Genomic DNA, 19,401 nt, shown 5'->3' with positions numbered 1-19,401 from the left:
CGTGTCTCAAACCACATTTTACTGTATATTTAAGTGTATGTTTTGCTGATTTACTACTGTTCTAGAGAATGTCTCCCTCCCCGAGCAGGGCAGGCCCGTAACGGATACATCAGCTCTGACTAATGATTATTAGTACATCCCAAGGTTATGTCCCACAATCAAATAATGTGTAGGAGGGAAGAGAGACTCCAGCCTGCTCGGCTGAGGACAAAGATCACAGATAGTCTCTTTCAATCTTCAGATTGCAATATCCATTACAGATTGCCACCTTCTAATGTCAAAGTATAATTTGTTGTTGAGAAAATGTGTTGCTGCTCTAAAGGTGAGTCAAAGATCAGCCTGGCTGTATATCAGCACATGTTGATGTACATTAAGAACTGACGGCCAGGTACCAAGGACATCGGGCAGCTGGAGCAGAGGGAACAGCAGCAGACGTGACTCGCTGATCCTTCCTGTGCAAACACACGGCCCGGAGTGGGAAAATATTTAACCCAGTCGAAGTGAGGTGTCACCAGTAATTGCCAGTGTCTAAGGCAGCCCCGACGCGACGCGTCAGAGGCAGCGGCTGCCGGCAGCGGTGTCTGCCCGCGCGGCTCGGGGCAGGAATCGCGCATTCCCCGCGCTCCCGGGCGGATCCGTGCGGGCCCCCGGGATCCATGCCCAAGCATTCCCCGGGGCCGCGGGATCCGTGCCCAGGCATTCCCGGGGCCGCGGGATCCATCCCCAGGCATTCCCCGCGCTCCCGCCGGCCGCCGCCAGGGGGCAGCGTTGTCGCGGCGATGGCGGCCCCGCGGCCCGGGCCGGTCCCGGCTGGCGGGGAGCGCTTATCACTGGCATTTCAACTTCAATGGTTTATACTCGATCTTAGTTATCAAGCCACTAAAGAGCATACGCCGTTGTCCCAGTGCTATTTGAAATTCCCAACTGCAGTTTGTGGGGATTTTTTCTTCTGGAAATCCACTACACAAACGCTGCTGGGAAAACAATGGGCAGGGTGTAAGTTGTCTTATGTCCCCTTCTCCTGACAGCTTCCTGCTAAGGAAGAGGTTTATGACAAGAAGAAGCAAACCTCTCTCCAGGTCCAGCAGTGCCACGGGGTCTGTCTGGGCCCCATGGTCAGAGCTGAGCCCGGCTGAGCTCAAGTGACTCCAGCAGGTCACAGCCCCAGCCAGAGGAGGCTGAGGCAATGCTGTCCTGGTGGGTGATGCAACCCAAGGCTCTGAGAGGGCTGTATTTCTGCCTGGAAACATCTGCCTGTCACTTGGCATTTGAATGAGCAGTTGGAAGCTGCTGGTAGGTGCTCCTATCACGGTAATGACTGTGACAGGCTTTTTCCATCTCTGAGGAGGAGATGGTTGTGACATTTGCTTTGACTGTGGCTTTGAAGCCACAGAGTTCCTGTGTTTGAGAAGAATTTCTTCCTAATATCTATTCTAAACTTACCTTCACTTTAAAGCCATTCCTCCTTGTCCTATTACTACTTGCCCTTGTGAAAAAAGTCCCTCTCCAGCTTTATTTTAGCCCCTCTGTTTGCAGGGCTCCCAGAACTTCCTGTTAACAGCTTGCAGGAAAACACCCTGCGTGTCATCATGGTCTCTTTGGGGAGTTCACTGCCACCCTACTCTCTGCAGCTGCTTGCCAGAAGCTCCTTCCCAAAACCACCCCCCAGAGCACATGGCTCCTGCAGACAGCATGCACGTGTCCCATCTGGTTACAGTGCAGCACCAGTCACATGTGGCAGAGATACCCAGGCAGTGTCATCCTTCCTATGCAAAGCACGGATGTGGCACAGTCCATGCTGGCCACGTCAGCCACAGCAATGCCCTCTGGGAGGCTCCCTGGCCTTGATGTCTGTAAGGGCTGCTGCTGTTCTGGGCCCACACTGACAAGGGCAGTTGTGGCACCTGTGGCACTAGGATGCAGCTTGTGTCTGTGAGACTGGCTCCTTGATTCTCCCTTCTCCCTATCTGCCATGCTTACACATCCCCCTCATCTTCCTTGACTCCTCTTTCTCTGACCTTCTCTCCTCCCTGCTCTTTTCCCCCTGAATCCAAGGTGTGTCCCACCTGTGAATGGACTTGGTGTTGCAGGTGCTGTTAACTAGCTCACCTTGGCCTTCCATGGCAATGCAGATGCAGTTTCCTGGGTCCTTCTGCTCCTACCAGGTTCTCCTCCCCAGAATGACTCCAACTCTTTCTTCAAACATCTCTGAAGTGTGGCCACCTCACACACCAATGTCCCTTTGCTACCTCTGAAATCTTTCTCTTCCTTAGGGCACTGCAGCTCCTTTCAGCTTCTCCCTGCCTTTGTGACAGTCAGAAATTTTGCTTGTCATGCTCAGGAGCTTCCCAGGTCTGCTCCATCAGTTCAGGCTTTTGCCAGGCCCTAGTCACCAGCTTGTGTGCCTCAAAGTGTCCCTCCCCAAGGTGTCTGCATGTGGCATTGTCTCCTGTCCTGTTCCTAGCCTTGATGCACCAGTCTTCATCCTGTGATGGCTCTGAGCACTCTTCTGTCTGACTAGACAGTTCCAGCCCTTTAGAGTGACTCCCTTTGTGCCCAAGTGCTCTGAGGCAGCCTCCTTTTGCAGGTCCTGGACAAGGAAGTTCTTGCCTTGCCCAGGAGACCAAACTGGACTGAAAGCATGGTTAACCACAAACACAGACAACTTTATTTCAGCAACTAAGTCAACATTAGCACTTGCGTGCATGTAGAGGAGAAATGTGGGCAGGACAGAGCAGGCCTTCAGCACTGAGGCAGCCTTTGGATCAGCAGGCATTGCCTCAGCAGGAAACAGTCACGGTCCCATGCAACCTGCACTGGATCCTGTCCATTCTCCTGCTCAAACTGGAATCCCCTGTAGGTTCTTCAGAAGCTTCTGTATCTCAGTGAAGAATTCGATCAGCTTCTTGAGTGGATATGGGCAGTTATTATTCTCTTCCACTGGTGTGGGTAACGAACTTGGCTTTGGAGTGGGCATGGTTGTTGGCCATGGCTTTGGAGTGGGCAGTGTTGTTGGCCATGGATTTGGAGCAGGTGGTGCTGTTGGCCATGGCTTTGAAGTGGGCAGTGTTGTTGGCCATGGCTTTGGAGTGGGCAGTGTTGTTTGCCATGGGTTATAAGTGGTAGGTGGTCTTGTCCATGGCATCTGCGTGGTAGGTGGTCTCGTCCATGGCATCTGAGTGGTAGGTGGTCTTGTCCATGGCATCTGAGTGGTAGGTGGTCTCGTCCATGGCATCTGAGTGGTAGGTGGTCTTGTCCATGGCTTCTGAGTGGTAGGTGGTCTCGTCCATGGCATCTGAGTGGTAGGTGGTCTCGTCCATGGCTTCTGAGTGGGCCATGGGGCATTTGTAGGATGAGTCCAGGGTGGTGAGGCGGTTGGATAAGGATTCCATGACTGTGGGACCATTTCCATCTGGAGCACAATCCAGTCATAGAAGTGCCGAACAGAAGTGTATATTCCAGGCCGTTTCGCCCTGGCGCAGCCTCTGCCCCAGCTGGTTATTCCGACAACCCAGAAGAAGTCAGCGTCCTTGTCTTTGCACATGAGTGGACCCCCGCTGTCACCCTGCAGAGAACCAGAGAAGATTAAGGTGGTGTTGGGTGGTCAGCACTGGTGCTGCCTCCTTCTCTCTCACAGCCCCTGCCAGAGCTGTATTCTCAGCTGAGCAAGGCTCTGTTCAGGTGCTGGAACCTCCAGAAGCTTGGCTGGGAGTGGGTTGGGAGCCTATGAAGTCAGGCTCTCTCTCAACTCTGCACAGTGATCCTGGATGTGCAGAGGACAGTTGTTCCAGCATTGGCATCTGGATATCTAGACTGCAAAGAGCACTAGCAAGGCTTTCTGGGCAGAGTGCCAGGCCTCAGGGACAAGGGAGATCCTGGACTAGGCCCTGTACATGGGCAATGGATGGGAAGGCCCAGCAAAGGCCAGGGCTAAGAGAGTGACTGGCCAGGGAAAGCAAGGGATGGCCTGTGTCGGGGTGATGCTGCCTGTGCTGCTGGGGGCTGAGTGACGCTCCTACCTGGCAGGTGTCGATGCCACCCTCCGGGTAGCCAGCACACAAGTTGTGGGTATGGACGTCCCCCTGGTACCACTCACTGCTATTGCAGATCTGGACATTGATAAGGTGGACCTTGGCCTCCTGCAGGATATCGCTGGATTGTTGAGCTGTGAACACAGAAAGGAATGAGGACCCGGCAGCTTGCTGCCACTTTCCCCATCTGGAGGTGAACCCCTTCCCTAGGGTTTGGCTGTGCCCCTACTGAGGTGCTGGAGCTCTCGGGCCCTGTTGTCTGCTTTTAGGGAGTGGGAAGCCTTATTCTGGCCTTGGCCTCCACTGTCAGGAAGCCCAATCCATCTTCCCAGTGTATTGAGCTTGCCTTCCATTTTTGGAAACTCACATCTTGCAGTGGTAGCACCCCAGCCAGCGACATAGCAGGTATCCAGCTGTGCCACGTTCAGCGTGGCTTTGGGCACACACACCAGCTGGATGTGGGAGTTGCACTGGACAGGCTCGCTCATTTCCAGCAGTGCAATGTCGTTGCTCTGGTCAGCAGGATCGTATTCGTTGTGAATCAGCAGCCGCTTAATCAGGCGCACCTGGGCCTCAGGGCCTGGCTCTGTCAGCTGGGTGACACCGATCAGCAGGCGCATGGCGCTGATGTTCCTGAAGGCATGTGGAGAGAGGGGTGAGAGGGAGCAGAGCCTGGAGCTGTGCCAGCTCAGCAGTGACCACCCTTCTGCCCAATATTGGCCCAGTGGTCACCAGCCTTCTGCTTCCCAAGGCAGAGGAAAGCAGCACTTAGGGAGGTGGTGACTGCTCTAGCACGCCTCAGGCTCTGGGAATGCCAGCTGGAGGCTGCTAGGAAGTAGTGGCATGTGCCCAGCCTTCTCCTGAGCAATTTCTCAGCTGGGCATTGCGTTGCCCAGGCACTGAGCACACTGCAGAGAAATGAGATGGGAGAAGCGTACAGCACCTGCTGATGTTGTGGGGATATCCCTGTTTCCCGCTCCTGCTTACCTGGACTCAGCAAAACAGTGAGCAGCTGTGAGGACCCACCGTGTACTGATGAGGGACCCTCCGCACAGATGCCCTGTGCCTGAAACCGAGGGATCCTGGATGCTGACAAGCCAGGGCCAGGCCCCAACCTCAGCATTTTTGCCACCCACGACGCGTGTCCTGCCTCGTTCCTCATCGGAAGTCAAGGGCCGGACTCCGCAGCTCCCTCTGCAAGTAGAAAGTCATTTCCATTCTGCTCCATGGCTTGCTGCTGCTCCAGCAGAAGCTCCCCACAAGGTGTGTGGGGCAGCACACCAGGGAAGGCCACGGGGTATGAGCCTGTCCACAAGGAACTGAGGCTTCCCTGTGGGGTTTGTGGAGCTGCGGCCTGGCCATGGAGGACGAGCAGGCCCTCTCCAGGGAGCCCCCAGTGCTGCCCAAGCTCCCTCCCCGGGCCTGGGGCCACTTACTCGCAGGTGTTCCACGTGGCCTGCACAGGCCTGCATGTGGCCAGCAGCGCGAGAAAGCACAGCAGCAGCAGCATGGCTGTGGCTGCACGAGGCTCGTGCCAGCTACGAGAGCAAGGCTCCGTGTGCCAGCACAGTTGCAGTGCTCAGAGCACCTCTGGTGATCTCAGCCCTGGGCTGATGTCACAGAGCAGCCGTTCCATGTTCCGGGCACGGCAGCCTCTGACAGGGGCACCAGGAGCAACATGGAACGGTTTGGGTTGAGATGGACCTTAGTGATCATCCAGTTCCAGTCCAGAGAAGGGACACCTACACCAGCTGCTGCTCAAAGCCCCATCCAATTGGGCCTTGAACTTTTCCAGGGATGGGGCAGCCATAGCTTCTCTGGGCACCCTGTGTCCATGCCTCACCACCCTCACAGTCGAGAATTTCTTCCTAATATCTATTCTAAACCTGCTCTGTTTAGGCTTGAAACCATTCCCTCTTGTTCTATCACTATTTGTCCTTATATAAAATCCCTCTCCAGCCTTTTTGTAGGCACCTCTGCTTGCAGGATGAGGGTGTGCAGGCCCTGGGGCACAGGGAAGCACAGATCCCTCTGTCAGCAAGATGGACAATTTTGCTTTCATTCTTTAAAATATGACAATTTGACTGACTTTTCCTATCAAGTAGTACCTAAGTAAAAGTCAGTTTGGTTATGTATATGTGATATTTTGGCCTGTGTATCTAAAATGGAAAATACCTGTGTTCCTGCTCTTCAGGATGGCTTCTCAGCCACAGTCAGCACTCTCTCTGAAGTACTAAGTGCTGCCTACAAAGAACAAGGCATAGAGAAAAAACTGATGAAAGCACATGGTGTTGAGAAGCATTGAGATATATCTGATAGAATCTAGCTTTGCTTTTCATGCCAGCCCATATATTCTGAAGATCCTTAACCAACCAACCAACCAACCAACCAACCAACCAACCAGTAATCAAAATGGCATCTAAATATTAACCTGCTGATTGATACAGCTGTATACAATTAATATGTGTATATATACATATTATTCTAGTTACACCAGTGCTTGCTATTCCTTTTTTTGTTTGTTCAGACAGAGCAAGGAAAAGACACACACAAAGAGGAAAAAATGAGAAACTTGAAAAAGAGTCAAAATCTGTATTTGCAAACCAAATTAAATTTTTGGACACCTCAGTATTTAAGCACTTTCTTTTCAATCTTATTAAAAGTTCCCAGTTTTCAGAGAGTACCTGTCCTCCCAGAGTGATGGTTGCCTGATTTGTCAGTGCCAGCTGAGCATCTGCCACCATTTCTTATTTTGGGAAATATAGGCCCCATGTATTTATACTACTTCAGACTGTCAATCTCTTTTAAGGAGTTGGTGAAAGGTTTGCATTTGCATTGGTTTTACTTATCTGAGTTGTTTTCCCATTCTTATGATCACTCTTTTTCTCAGTGAGAGGTTGAATTTCTGGTGTAGTAATATCCATCCACATAAAAATGAGGGCTCAGTACATTTTAAAAGGGTGAGTCATTTAATCATTGATGAAGGTACAACATTCTGAGTAAGTCTTAAAACCCCCAGAGGTCACACAGGGGTTTCTTCCTCTCCCTTTTCTTCTTCCAGCTTTTTAAAAAAATCTGTTTGTTTGTTTGCTGGTACAGCTGGATTTTTGATACAAGGTAGCTAAATTTTATGTATGGAAAATACTGAAAAATAACTGCATTCAATGCTTGAGCAGACCTAATGATTCTAAACACATATTTTCCTGTGAAAATTAATGGTGTCCCAGAATGTGAAATTGTGCTGGTTTGCAAGACTTGGCAAATTTATACTGCATTATTTTAGTGACAAACAGGAGAAATTAAAAGGATGTGGGTAGTTTTTTGTTGTTGTTTAGGGGAATTTTTTTGTTTGGTTGGTTTTGGGTTGTGGGGTGTTTTTTGGGGGTGTTTGGTGGTGGTTTGGGTTTTTTTCGGGTGTTTTTTTTGTTGTTTTTCCCTTAAAGATGGATAGGGCAGTCAACACATTTGGAGAAATTTCATACAATGTTAATTGAGTAATATCAGCTAGAACCACGACTTCTGCTGGCACAAGGGTCATCTAGAAAGTTCTCTTTTTGGTAAAGATGCTGAACAAATAAATATTTGAATGGGATATATGCCTCATGCTGATTTGAAACTTGCTAGAGAAATACAGACTTTGGATAAACTACATTTTTCCTGTCTTCTAATTTCAGCCAGTAGCAGCATCCTCTGTATGTGGGTACAAACACTGGTAACTAGGACAGATGTTAAGTACATATTAGTATTTGTTAATTCATATTTTTGGGTATTATGTCTTGCAATTAGTTGAGACATGTTTCAACTCTAAATCAATTCCCATACAACAACAACAAAGAAATAATGAAGGGTACTTAAAAACTGGTTGGAAGTGGGTGATTAGGCTCTTCCATTAATAAGGAAAAAATCAGATGATGGAATGTGTGCTGCAGAAGCACCAGTGATTGCACCAAATGAGCTCAAGTCAACAAAAAGCTAATTAAGTGAACATAATAATTACCTACAATGTATTCTTGAAAGATAGGAGGGCACAAAGTATCTACAACTCCCAGAACAGAGGGAACTGAAACAGGGGAAGATGCTGGAATATTCCAGGACCTGGATAGGGCCCTGGGCCAGGACTGACACACAGACAGACGCACAGACACAAAGGGTGTCCAAGTTGAAGGTGATCAAGTCCACTGTCAGCTCTGGCTTCTCAGGAGACTTGTGGTGCTCCATAATGCTGGGGAGGGATAAATAACTGATCCACTCATTAACACAAACCAGTTACCTCCAGTCTCCAGGTGTGCTTGAGTTCCCTAGAAACTAGGAATCCACACTTACCAAGAATCCATGCCTGCCAGCCCTCTCATTTTCCAAACTGCAAAAAACCAAACAATAATAAGGCCCAGGACAACCATCAGTCCAAATTTTTCACTTCAAGTCAAAGCACTGATTTGACTTTTGATTTTTAAAGGACAACTATCATGGCTTTTAAGCAATAAACTGCAGAAGAGATGAATAGTACACTTAGGATCTGCATGATTTATTTGGCAAAGACTATTAGCTTCTTCTGGAGAAAATCAATAATCTCATCTGTTTGTCAGTGGGAATTTAATGTAGGCTAAAAAGTCACTGAGAGTTTTATTCAGATGGAATTCTGCTCAAAACAGAACAAAAAAGATGAGTTTGAGAAAAATGCTTAATAAAGTCTTTAAATGAAAACTACTCAAAACTTGCACGTTCATCAGAAGAACATAACTTACTCAGCATTGCTGTACCAGAATCGGGCAGCAAGTTTTAAAAAGGAACTTTTTTCTCTTTCTTTACAGTCATAATTTATAACAGCTGAATTACTGGCTATAAATACTCTTTTCTTTCTACTAATGTATTATGCTTCTGGGATTATTCAGAGCAATATTTTGTTACTAAGAAAATAAGCTCCTAAACTGAGGCTTCTGGAAAAATAAATAAAAACACATTCAAAGTAGCATCTATTCAAAGACTATCACTGTGCCTTCTTAACATACTAAATCTTATTTTCACTAGTATTAAAAAATATTGAAATTCCTTACTAAATTTATTTTTTAAACATAGGAAGCTGCTGCTTGCCATATACTGGAGCATATTTATGTATATACCAAAATTCAAGGTTCTTATTCAATTGAAATATAAAAATTCAAATGGGATGAGTTAGCAGAGGGAGTTTGCTGTTGAAAGCAGAGAGTTAGAGAAGCAAAATACATTCTTAAAAATATGTGATCAAATTATGGAACATAGAGGATAATTAATTAATATACATAATGATACACATGGAAGAGTTTTTCCTCACACACTATGCACCTTACTTTAAAACAAAACAAAAAAATCCCTACCAAAAAGTCGTCTGAAAAACTATATGAGTAAGATTTGAATTTTGTTGATTTTTTTGATATTGCCCTGATAGATAACTACCATGAGGCTATTTGGGACACTGATATGTGATAGTGCAGGTCCGTACAGCTCTTTGTGCCTTTTCTAATCAGAGACATTACACATTTTGTGGCACAAACAGGCGCTACCTAATCGCAAACACAAGTTGGGCTCCGCTGACTGCGGCGCTTCTGTTCTGCTCCCTGACTCATACAAAATCTCACATATCACAATTCCCCTGGGTTTTTACACCTGCAGAGGCCAGAGGGAGGAAGTTTGTGAGCACAGAAGCACAGTTCTGTGGGGTTTGGCTCTGGCTCCGGGAGAGATCCATACTCAATGCTCACAGCCAGCCAGGCTGGAAAGATACAGGCTTCTCACATTAACACTCCGTGAGCTGCAGCAAACACAGTTACCAGATTAGCTGGCTCCAATTGTGTCATACTCTTATTTTTAGCACCCTATTATGCCTCTGGGATATATTTTATTTATCAGGGAATTGGACCAAATGAACAGATGTTGTAGCTGTTTTCTAAAAAATGGCTTAATGCAACTTGCTGTGAGGTACCTGAAAGACTGTATGTTTTGGGGAAGGGGCACAGTGAATGTGTGAGGCAAATATAGCAGTCCTGAGCCACTTCTGGGAAATTACAGTTAATTTTTTCAGGCAAACAGAGACCTAAAATAAATCAAAAAGGGGGTTTTTGTAATTTTTAGGAAGAAAAATAGAGGTTCTCCCAACATTTCTCTAATTTGAAGCAATATTTGAAGCATTATTGCTTCTCGAATTTGAAGCAATAAACAGAACAAGCAAGAATTTGCTGGAGAACTTGGCAAAATATGCCAAATGCAGTTTGGGCTTGCCCAAAGGACTGACAGTGACTCTAATGGATGCAGCAGTGAGCTTCATGTGGGTGTTCCCTTCCAGGGGAGCTGCAAGTCCCAACAAAGAACACAAGAACTGTAATTTGCATGGGTTAAGTTGTTCAGTGTCAGCACAAAAAGCTGAGTTCTGCTTCCTCAAGCATCATCTTGGAAAGCTGCCCTGGTTTCCTGGCTACAGGACAGGGTCTCTAAGAGAGCTTGGAGAACAGATGAGAGCATCATCTTGATGATGACACCAGGTTCAGTTAGGGACAGCTAACTGGGAGAAGCTAAAATTTTTTAAAAAAGGGAAAAAGACATTTTATCACTTACTTCATCAAGCAGTGTTGACAAGAAGTGGCAAAACTACACAGGGAAGGCACTGGGAAATAAAACAATTTTGTGACATCTTGGGTATGGGCTGTGCAGCAGAGAAAGGATAGAAACAGGGAAAGACTGCGGTCACAATGCTAAAGAACAGAGGGAGCACAGAACTGCAAAAGCTTTTGTCAATAGAATTTCATACCCAATTATTGTCACAGGAGTCTCAAATTTTATTTCCTGCATTTCTCCTGGCAGAATGCCAATTCTCACATGACCTCCACAATTTTTTTAATCCTATCAATGAAATTGTCTTTCCTTCAATTTCCTTTCAGTTTTATTCTTTCCTTCAATTACTTTTCCTTTCCAATTTCTTGCCTTTCCAGACAGCTGATTTCCCTTAGAAGTTTGAGTTGTTTAATAAGAAAACTGACTATGAATAGTAAGTTTTCTCTTACAGAGATGAACCAGCACCAGCATGTCAACATCTGCAAATCTTCAATTTTGTGACTATTATACTAGATGTAGCCCTTCCACACAGGATGCTACCCAGAGGCTTTTTCCCTTTTTCTTACCTGGGTGACAAGTTGTTGTGCCAGGTGGCAGTTTTGAACCCAGGCAAAGAGCAGATGAGGTGTAAGAGTACGGGATCCTTAGGAGATGTACGGCCCCTTCCATGGGCTGCAGCTGCTGCCTGTGGGCTGTCCCTTCGAGCATGGATCCCAATCTGATCCCAATATCACACCTTTTCTGGCTGGAGCCAGTCAAAGTTCATCTGAACCTACCAGGCAGCCCAGGAATTCACAGGTTATTTTGTTATTTAACAAATCCAGGTGTTCCTACCAGCTCAGCAGGGTTCTTTTCTGCATAATAATTCCAAAAGCCTTTGATTTACCTGCCCTCCCTGCCCCTGACTATGATCAGAAGGGTAGGTGGCAGGGAGCAAAGCCTGATTCAGCAGCAGCTATTGTTCATTTTCTTGTCACTCTATAGGTCACTGGCTGGCAGAAATCTCTGTACAAATGCATCTAAAAATATTTTGAAAACTTGGCCTCCTCTGATGAGCAAATTAAGTGGTGACTCACGCTCCCCTCAGCTCCAGACTCGATTACTGCAATCTGGGGGGCTGAGAAGCCGATGCTCCACCGAGACTGCAATTTGCTTAGGGGAGCAGCCGAGAGGCCTCACTGGCATTCATTGTTCCCAACACATCTCTCTTGTCCTTTTAATCACTAATAAATTTAATTCCACTTCTCACTGAAGATCTCACTCTCCACCTTTGTGGCAAGAGGAACAATCCAGAGGCTGCTTTCATGACCTCTGCTGCAGCTTTAGATGCCGGCACAAAGCAGACTTGCCTGGAGCAATGCCTCCAACCTGCATTTCCCAGCATTGCTTTTCTAGTCCTTCACAGCTTGTCCATGCAATTCCAGAAGATTCCTTACCATCCTGCAGGGTGCTCTCTGTTGAATGAGAATTTTACAGGAACAGGACACATCAGCTTGGAGGAATTTAAGTCAAAATGCCTCCTCATAGAAGCCTCAGTCTAATGATCACGAGCAATAGCGTGGTTGTAGCAAGAAAATGGCAAAGAGGAGACCACATCCCTCATCCCTCTCCTGACATTGTTCTGACAGGATGCTGTAAGTTTTGGTCTGGGAGACTGGAGCTACCCCACGGAAATAGGAACAAAAGATATTTGGTTTGTAAGATGCTGGAAAGAGCAGGCCATCAAATCTAAAGTAAAATACTCTTCATTTAGTCTCATCATGTGCTACATTATCCCCGAGCTTTGTTAGAACGATGGCAGGGCTCTTCAAACAGCTTCCCTGGGGAGACTGCTCTGCAGCTTAACAACCTTGCACTGGAGATGTGCAAGTGTAACCAAGGGCAGAATTTAGTCTCTTGTCTATTTAACGTGTTTGCTAGGGACTGCCTGTGTTCCTGGCACTTTATAATAATAGTAATATAAATGCATTTGGATTATTACCAAATGGAGAAACTATGATTTAGCCCTTTACTGTGTTGTAATTCCCAAATGCATCAACATCTATTTAAGTGCAAAACAGTCTACAGTTTACAAATACAAAGCTGCGATTGTCTGCTTTAAGGGTTCTGTATGAGATTATGATTCAATACAAAACACAATTCAGTGTCTGAAATTTCATTTTTAATGGCAGAATAACATCAAAAAAAAAAGTAGCTCTTTCTCCATATGCAGTCTTGCAAAAAAATGTATCCCAGGGACTTGGCCCTTTCTAGTCATTTCTACATATATAACTGCTCATCTCTTATGCACGTATGCACTCGCACATAAATCAATGTGCTTGCAGACAGACCATATTTCATCTTGCCTTCTAACCTCCCGCTGTCAAGATATTTCCACAAAAAATGTAACAAATAAAACTAACAGCTCCTTTTTCCTTGACTGTCAGAGCAATGTAGGGGACTACTTCTCTACAAGCAAGCTCCTTCTGCTGTGTGAACAAGCAGCTTCTGCTCAGACTGACTTTCTACCACACAGCCTGCTCACACTAACTAAAGGATCAACGAGAAAAAACACAACCACATTTTTGATTTTAACTACAGGGAAAATTGTTTATCTTGATAAGGTACTGGAGTTATCAAAAGCTGTTCAATTTAATGCACAAAGAGGGAAATAAAATGTTTCAGTAATTCAACACAAAGTGCTAACATTGCCCATGACCTCTGAAGTGCTGTTTTATTGTTTGGGTGGGTTTTTTTCCTCTGCTCTCACTGGATGGGATTATAGAGAAGCAGAAATAGAAAGTATTGATGATCCAGAGAATCTTCATGATGTAACATGGGCAAAGTTCTCATTTGCCATCAGTTTTGCCTGATTATGTTCAATATCAGTTATAAAGTTTTATTTAAAAGAGTTGTTCTAACCCTTTACTGAAAAACTGTTTAGGTTCAATGAATTAATTTTAAATTGATGACAATTAGCAGCATTCTTAGGACTTTCTTTCCCCAAGTTCATAAAGTATTTCCAGACAGGCTTTTGTTTTAAAAAACAAGCAAAAAGTTTAAAAGCTCACCCACAAAAGAATAAAACAGACAACAGAGGTAAAAATGTGACCTAAAGGATAAATAATTTTATCTTGTTTTCCTTTTAACAAAATTGAATTCAAAACCATTCTGTTTATTAAAGACATATAGCAAGTCATAAAACAAACATTTCAACAGTCTTAACAGAATTGATGTGCACAATTCAGTTTCATTAAGTATGAATTCAAAATATCTATTTCAGTTTAGCTTGATGTTCCCTTTAGACCAACACCTCCAACACTCATACACAATATTTAAGCTGCCCCAAAGCAATCAACAAGGACTTTGTAAAGAGACTAACAAAACTACATTGTAAAACAATTTGAAATAGTCCTAAATGTTGAAAAAAAAACCCCAAAAACAAAGGATGTGTTCAATGGAATCTAAGCAGGTTGTTGGAAGTACTGAAAGGCAGAGATTCAGTACACAGAGGTAGCTCAGTAAGGGTACTTGCAGTGTTCTGATTATTTAGCATTGACACAACCACAGTCAGCTGCTGTCTGCTTGAACCCCTGCTATGTATTTTGAAAAGGGAACATTGCCTCTGGGCTGTTGTCTCGCCATTCAAAACCAACAGAAAGAGTCATTGATTTCACTGGGATTGGGACTAAGACTTTATATTCTCTGGAAATTCAGGTTTATGGAAGTAGAACATAAAGAAACTGTCCTGAGTCTGGACACTGTCCCCTGCTACAAGCAGAGTTTTAAACCCAGAGCAATTTTTCCCCATATGGAACCAGTCACCACTTAGAATGCTTAAGGAAGTGGAACCTTGAATTTGGCCCAGGAACTCTCCATTTCCTAGCAGGCCTGTTTGTGGATCTGCCTGTGCTACCTGGGGATGCACTGATCAAACTGTGAACTCACTGCCCAGTGGGAAGAGAGCAGAGCCCTGGGGACATGGGCAATGTCCCTCAGCCTCTTGCCTACTCAGGGAGAGCTTGATCCCCCCTCCAGGGAAGGAAAGAAGGTGGCATGTGCCACCTCCCACACCTTTGTCACATGGTCCTTTTACTGGTGTGCCAGTTGTGAGCAGGGTGATGCTGTCAGCTCACAGAGATGGCAACAGGGAGTGGCCATCACATAAAGCACCAAGGATTGGTACCAGATTACTTTTTTCCTCTTGTTCACAGGACAGGAAGTAACAGACTAGGTAAACCAAGCACATTTTTTGTTTTTCAGTAAGGCAAAAGGATATGAATTTCACATGCCTATTTTCACATAGATCTTCAGCTTGTGTAAAGGCTTACAGCCTTATCAGAGCTCTTATCACCTACGTTTGCTTATCACCTACAGACTTGCTGCAAGGTGTTTGCACTCAGCCACACCTTTAGGTGCAATGTTCACCATGACACACATGGAAGCTCTGCATTTATATTGATCCCACATTGACCTATTCCTTTCCTTACTCAATATTTTAATGAGCACAATTGCCAGCACAGTTTTTGCAGAGGGGTACTGCCCCCAGTCTGGACTAGAGCAGGTTTCTGAAATCTTCATCTCCCAGACAAGATGTAGTGCTGGATGCATTCTTAAATATATGCCTGCATTCCTTTCTCTTCAATGCCTAGAAATAGTATTTTGTATTCTTTTTTCACCTAAGTTTATTAGAAAGAGTAATATTATTTTTTAAAAAGTTGTGATTGATTGTCAAATGAGCTAAGATAGTGTTTCTGTTACTATAAGGATCCTTTTAATTAGCAAAAAAATAATAAATTGTCAACTTTCTTGTCCTCATAAGCTACTCTTCATTACCAATGCAGTAATAGAGAAAACACAGCTTGGCTTATTACAATAAAGGCTCTGTTTCAGCATCCTAAATTCTCTGTGCAGGTCGCTGTGCATTGCACAGGGGGAAGGCGAAGAAAAAAAAGAAAACCAAAAATTCATGTTCCTCAGGGGTAAATGATAAAAAGATCTCCTAGCTGCAAACACAAATACTTCACTCATAACCCAAGCACCAGACCATTTCTTTGAAGAAACTTATGAGGCATTTAAGATATACAATGGCACAATATCATACAATGGAATTGAAAGAATTTTCTTGAGATACCATTAACTTTGAAGGAATGTCTAGACAACTGTGTCAACAAATGCAAATAATTCATGCTTTTCAGCTTCTATCCATTGGATGGCCCCATGCTGAGTATACACAAACTCAGAAGAAAAAGGCATGTCACAGTCATATGACTAGGGAGTGTAACAGAGTCACACAGAAATTCAAGTCAATCTCAGAAAAAAACCTTCAGATAGCTCTTCCCCAAGAGAAGAGCTGGTAAGCCAGCAGTGGGATAGGCTCCTGGTCATTTTGGCTAGTTTAAAACAGAGACTTGCTGCTGGTGCACCCTGGCTTCAAAGCAGGGGCAATGGAAGAACCAGCTGTCAGTCGTGACCATTCACTCAGTTAGAAAAATAAACTAATGGACTTCAAAATACTGTACAACCTCTTGCAGCAACCAACAAAGTGGCTTCTGAAAACAATGCTTTTGCCAAAATGCATCTGTAAGGCACTTAACAGGTATCTTTTAATATATATATAGATATATATAGATATATATAAAAAAATAAAATATGCACTAAAGCAACATTCACAAAACCCAGCTGTGTCAATTGTCCGTGTGTACAGTATAGTACATATATACATTCACTGTGACACAGGCCATCTCCACCATTATACCTTCACGGGTGCTTTGGGCTGCCTGGTTAATTTCTGTGCCTGTGAACAGGAAACAAAACAGTCACTTTTTTATACCTTTAAAGACAAGCAACAGCACAAGGTAAGAGTCTCATTTATAAAGGGCAACACAACACTGTGTGTACTGATCGGCTGAGAGAGGAGTCAGCGTGCAGCTGACAGGCTGTGGGCTCTGAGATGATGTTTGTGTCTCATAGCCCATCACAACCTCCCCTTACACAGAGAGCCTTACAGAGGAACCCCAAGGACCACGGCTACAGTGCCTGTGAAGGAAGCAGAGCTGGGTCTCAGGTGCCTTTTACAAAGTGACCATTTGGACCCCACTCAAACCACTTGTGGCACAGAAGAAAGAGCTTCAGACCCACTTAAGGAAAGACAGTGAAGAAAATGTGTGCCAACACCTTTGTGTGCCTGGCTTCCTTCCACATGGCTCAAAGCCTGCTCAGAGGATAATCACTGCTGCAGTGGTGGATGTCATGCACCTTTGATGTTTATACCCTCCTTTCTGAGAAAAGGTAAGAAATAGCCAAAGTCCATCAGTCCAGAGGTGATCTTATGCCAGGGGACACCTGACATCTTTGTAGCTCCATTGTTGCTGAGGAAGAAAGAAACCCCTTTCTTTTTTGACAGCAGGGTCCAGCTCTGTGTTCCTCACAGGGCTGGCCAATTATGGTGGCTGAGATATTTATTCAGTGTGTGACAAAAGTTCAGCTCAGTGCTCATGCTTCCATTTTGGTAGGAAGCAGCCTCTCTAAGTAAGGAGACAAACATGATAGGCTCAGAAAGCATTGGGTTTTCAGCTGCTTCTGTGAAAGTGTGGGTACTGGAAGGGTGCTGGCTCTTGGTGTGCTCAGCAGCAAAAAACAGCTCAGTGCCTTCTTAGATCGGACAAATTGGCCCAGGTGAGAGGAATTTAGACAAATTAGCAAATTGCTGAAATTTGGAACCTCTCTTTTTCTGAAGGAAGTCTTTTGGGTGAAGAGCCCTGACAGACTGGCATTTGTCTGAGTTCTTGTTTCCAGCGGGTTGGCTAAACAAGCAATTTTCAGTCTGAGAAATGCCTGATGGGGCTTCTTATTGTAGATATTAACCTTTAATATTGTACACTTAAAGCTTGTAAGCACTGCTTGAAAATCACTCCAGCACAAATGTAAACCCTTAAAAAAATCCCAAACCTTTAAAAATAAATGGGATATATTCCCCTCAGAAACACCAGCATTTAACTATTGTTAAATCCAGCCCTTTGAGATTAGACTTTTGGATGTTATTCAGCAAGAGACTTTGGAAAGAGAGACATTATTCCACACTTTGTTTGGGGAAACAATTTTTTAACTTTGTAGTTTGGCAGATTCTGCTGCCATATTTACAAAGTAGAAATACCTTAGTGTAGATGAACCTCTAAATATTTAAATTCAATTTCATACAACCGATCACATGTACTATCATAATTAAGTAAGAATGTCACTGCAGTTGAGTATGTGACTGGATAACTGCCTCCCCCTGCAAGAGAGATGCCAGAATGAAGCAAAGGTGTTTGTAGAAAATAAACATCAAGGGTGATGATGACATGTTTATTTTCAAAGCAGGAGACCATTATCCAGTCTCAACATTCACTTCTATTATACTTATTGCAACTGTACCAGAGCCAACCTCATTGATTTTTTTCAAAGAGTAATTAAAATAACATTTGTGAATAATACAGAAGACCAACTGAAGAAGCTGCAGCAACAGAACAACAATCCCCCAAAGTGGTTCTACAGTGGCATTACAGTCTGCTTAGCACAGGAGGTTTATTTGATGCTTAATGAATAAGAAACTAGTGCTGGTGAACTGTAAATCTCTCCAGTACTACTTGACTGTTCTGATGCTCTGTTTAAAGGCTGTTTTAATTTGCAGCAGCTGACAGCAGCCCCTAAAGGCCATTACTGCCCTGAGAATCAGGGAGGTCTGGATGAGCTCCAGCCCCACTCCTGAGATGCTGAAAAGAAGTCAGCATTGCAGGGATTGTTCTGTCACCAGCAGCATAAACTTCAGGCTGTCTTTCTACAGGAATAGCATGGAATTTTCTTTATACCACAGGTAAAGTCTCCTGATAATTTCTGATTAAAAGAAAAGCCCTGATTTTCAGACTGATGGATAATTGCCACTGGATTCTCAGATTTTCATTTTCAGATACTCAGACCAGTATATATTAACCAGGTCTGATTTCTGAACACAGTTTCTGAAAACTGAGAATTTTCCTGCTTTTTACAGTTCAGATAACACATGAAAATCACTGATTTGGGATTTTAGCATTCAAGACAGCAAGGTTAGTTTAGTGAAGCTGTAAAATGACAGCCACTGGGTTTTGCTGAAAATTGGAAATATGAGTGTTAGCAATAAAATTTCTCCACTGCTAAATGGCAAATGCAGGGTGCTGATGGAGCTGCTCAGTAGTTCTCAACCCTCACTGAAAATGGCTGCCAAAGGTTGCTTCAGTTGCTGCAGCTTCTTGATCTTTATTATCTCAGAACATTAAAAGACAGCATTAAATCTGATCTCATGGACTAGCTTTTGCAGGGTGGTTATTCTGAGAATCTGACTAAAACCACTGCAATCTTCTCACATAGATGACAGAATGGCTGTCAGATGTCAATACCTTCAATTTGTACCGAAATATACATAATTTGATTCAGTGATGTTGATTCCAAACCCTCTGGGTTATAGTCTATAATCCTACAAGTTATCCCATGCTTAAATTTTGGCATGAAGTGGGATGACCCAGACTGCTGTAGATTTCTTGCTATTGTAAGGAGTAACACAAATGGGCAGGAAGGGGAAAAAAAGTTTTCATTCTGCTTCCATCCAGTTCAGAAAGTGTCCTTATTTTACCTCATTTCCCCAGCTCCCATGCCAGCCAACACATCTTTGTCACTTCTCCATAAAGAAGATCCAAAGCTGTGATTATTAAGCAGCTAATGGATGGAGACATTCTTATGGGGCATATTCTGAATTCATAATTTGAATTAATTTGTAACTTGAATTAACTGT

General features: G+C 44.4%; 2 protein-coding genes across 5 annotated transcripts in view; both read right to left on the bottom strand.

The window, feature by feature from the left end:
• Positions 1-1,848: 1,848 nt before the first annotated feature.
• Positions 1,849-12,625, bottom strand: LOC102063828 (acrosin). The gene is made up of 5 exons (XM_074540788.1): positions 5,468-12,625; positions 5,019-5,225; positions 4,399-4,664; positions 4,020-4,165; positions 1,849-3,565 (listed from the first exon to the last, which is right to left on the bottom strand). The coding sequence occupies exons 1-5, from the start codon at positions 5,539-5,541 to the stop codon at positions 2,840-2,842; spliced, it is 1,419 nt and encodes a 472-aa protein (XP_074396889.1). The 5' UTR covers positions 5,542-12,625; the 3' UTR covers positions 1,849-2,839.
• A 3,554-nt stretch (positions 12,626-16,179) lies between these two features.
• Positions 16,180-19,401, bottom strand: part of SLC10A7 (solute carrier family 10 member 7) — a 136,169-nt gene continuing 132,947 nt past the window's right edge. For all 4 annotated transcript variants that reach the window (XM_074540786.1, XM_014265866.3, XM_026792374.2 and 1 more), the window contains one exon: positions 16,180-16,392. In XM_074540786.1, the coding sequence (XP_074396887.1) occupies positions 16,348-16,392 (45 nt within the window). In that variant the 3' untranslated portion in view covers positions 16,180-16,347. The remainder of the gene's footprint in view (positions 16,393-19,401) is intronic.

Source organism: Zonotrichia albicollis, chromosome 5 (genome assembly GCF_047830755.1).
Source record: "Zonotrichia albicollis isolate bZonAlb1 chromosome 5, bZonAlb1.hap1, whole genome shotgun sequence".
In the NCBI taxonomy this organism is placed as follows: Eukaryota; Metazoa; Chordata; class Aves; order Passeriformes; family Passerellidae; genus Zonotrichia; species Zonotrichia albicollis.
The sequence above is the reverse complement of the archived record's forward strand: the minus strand, read 5'-3'. Positions and strand labels throughout refer to the sequence as shown.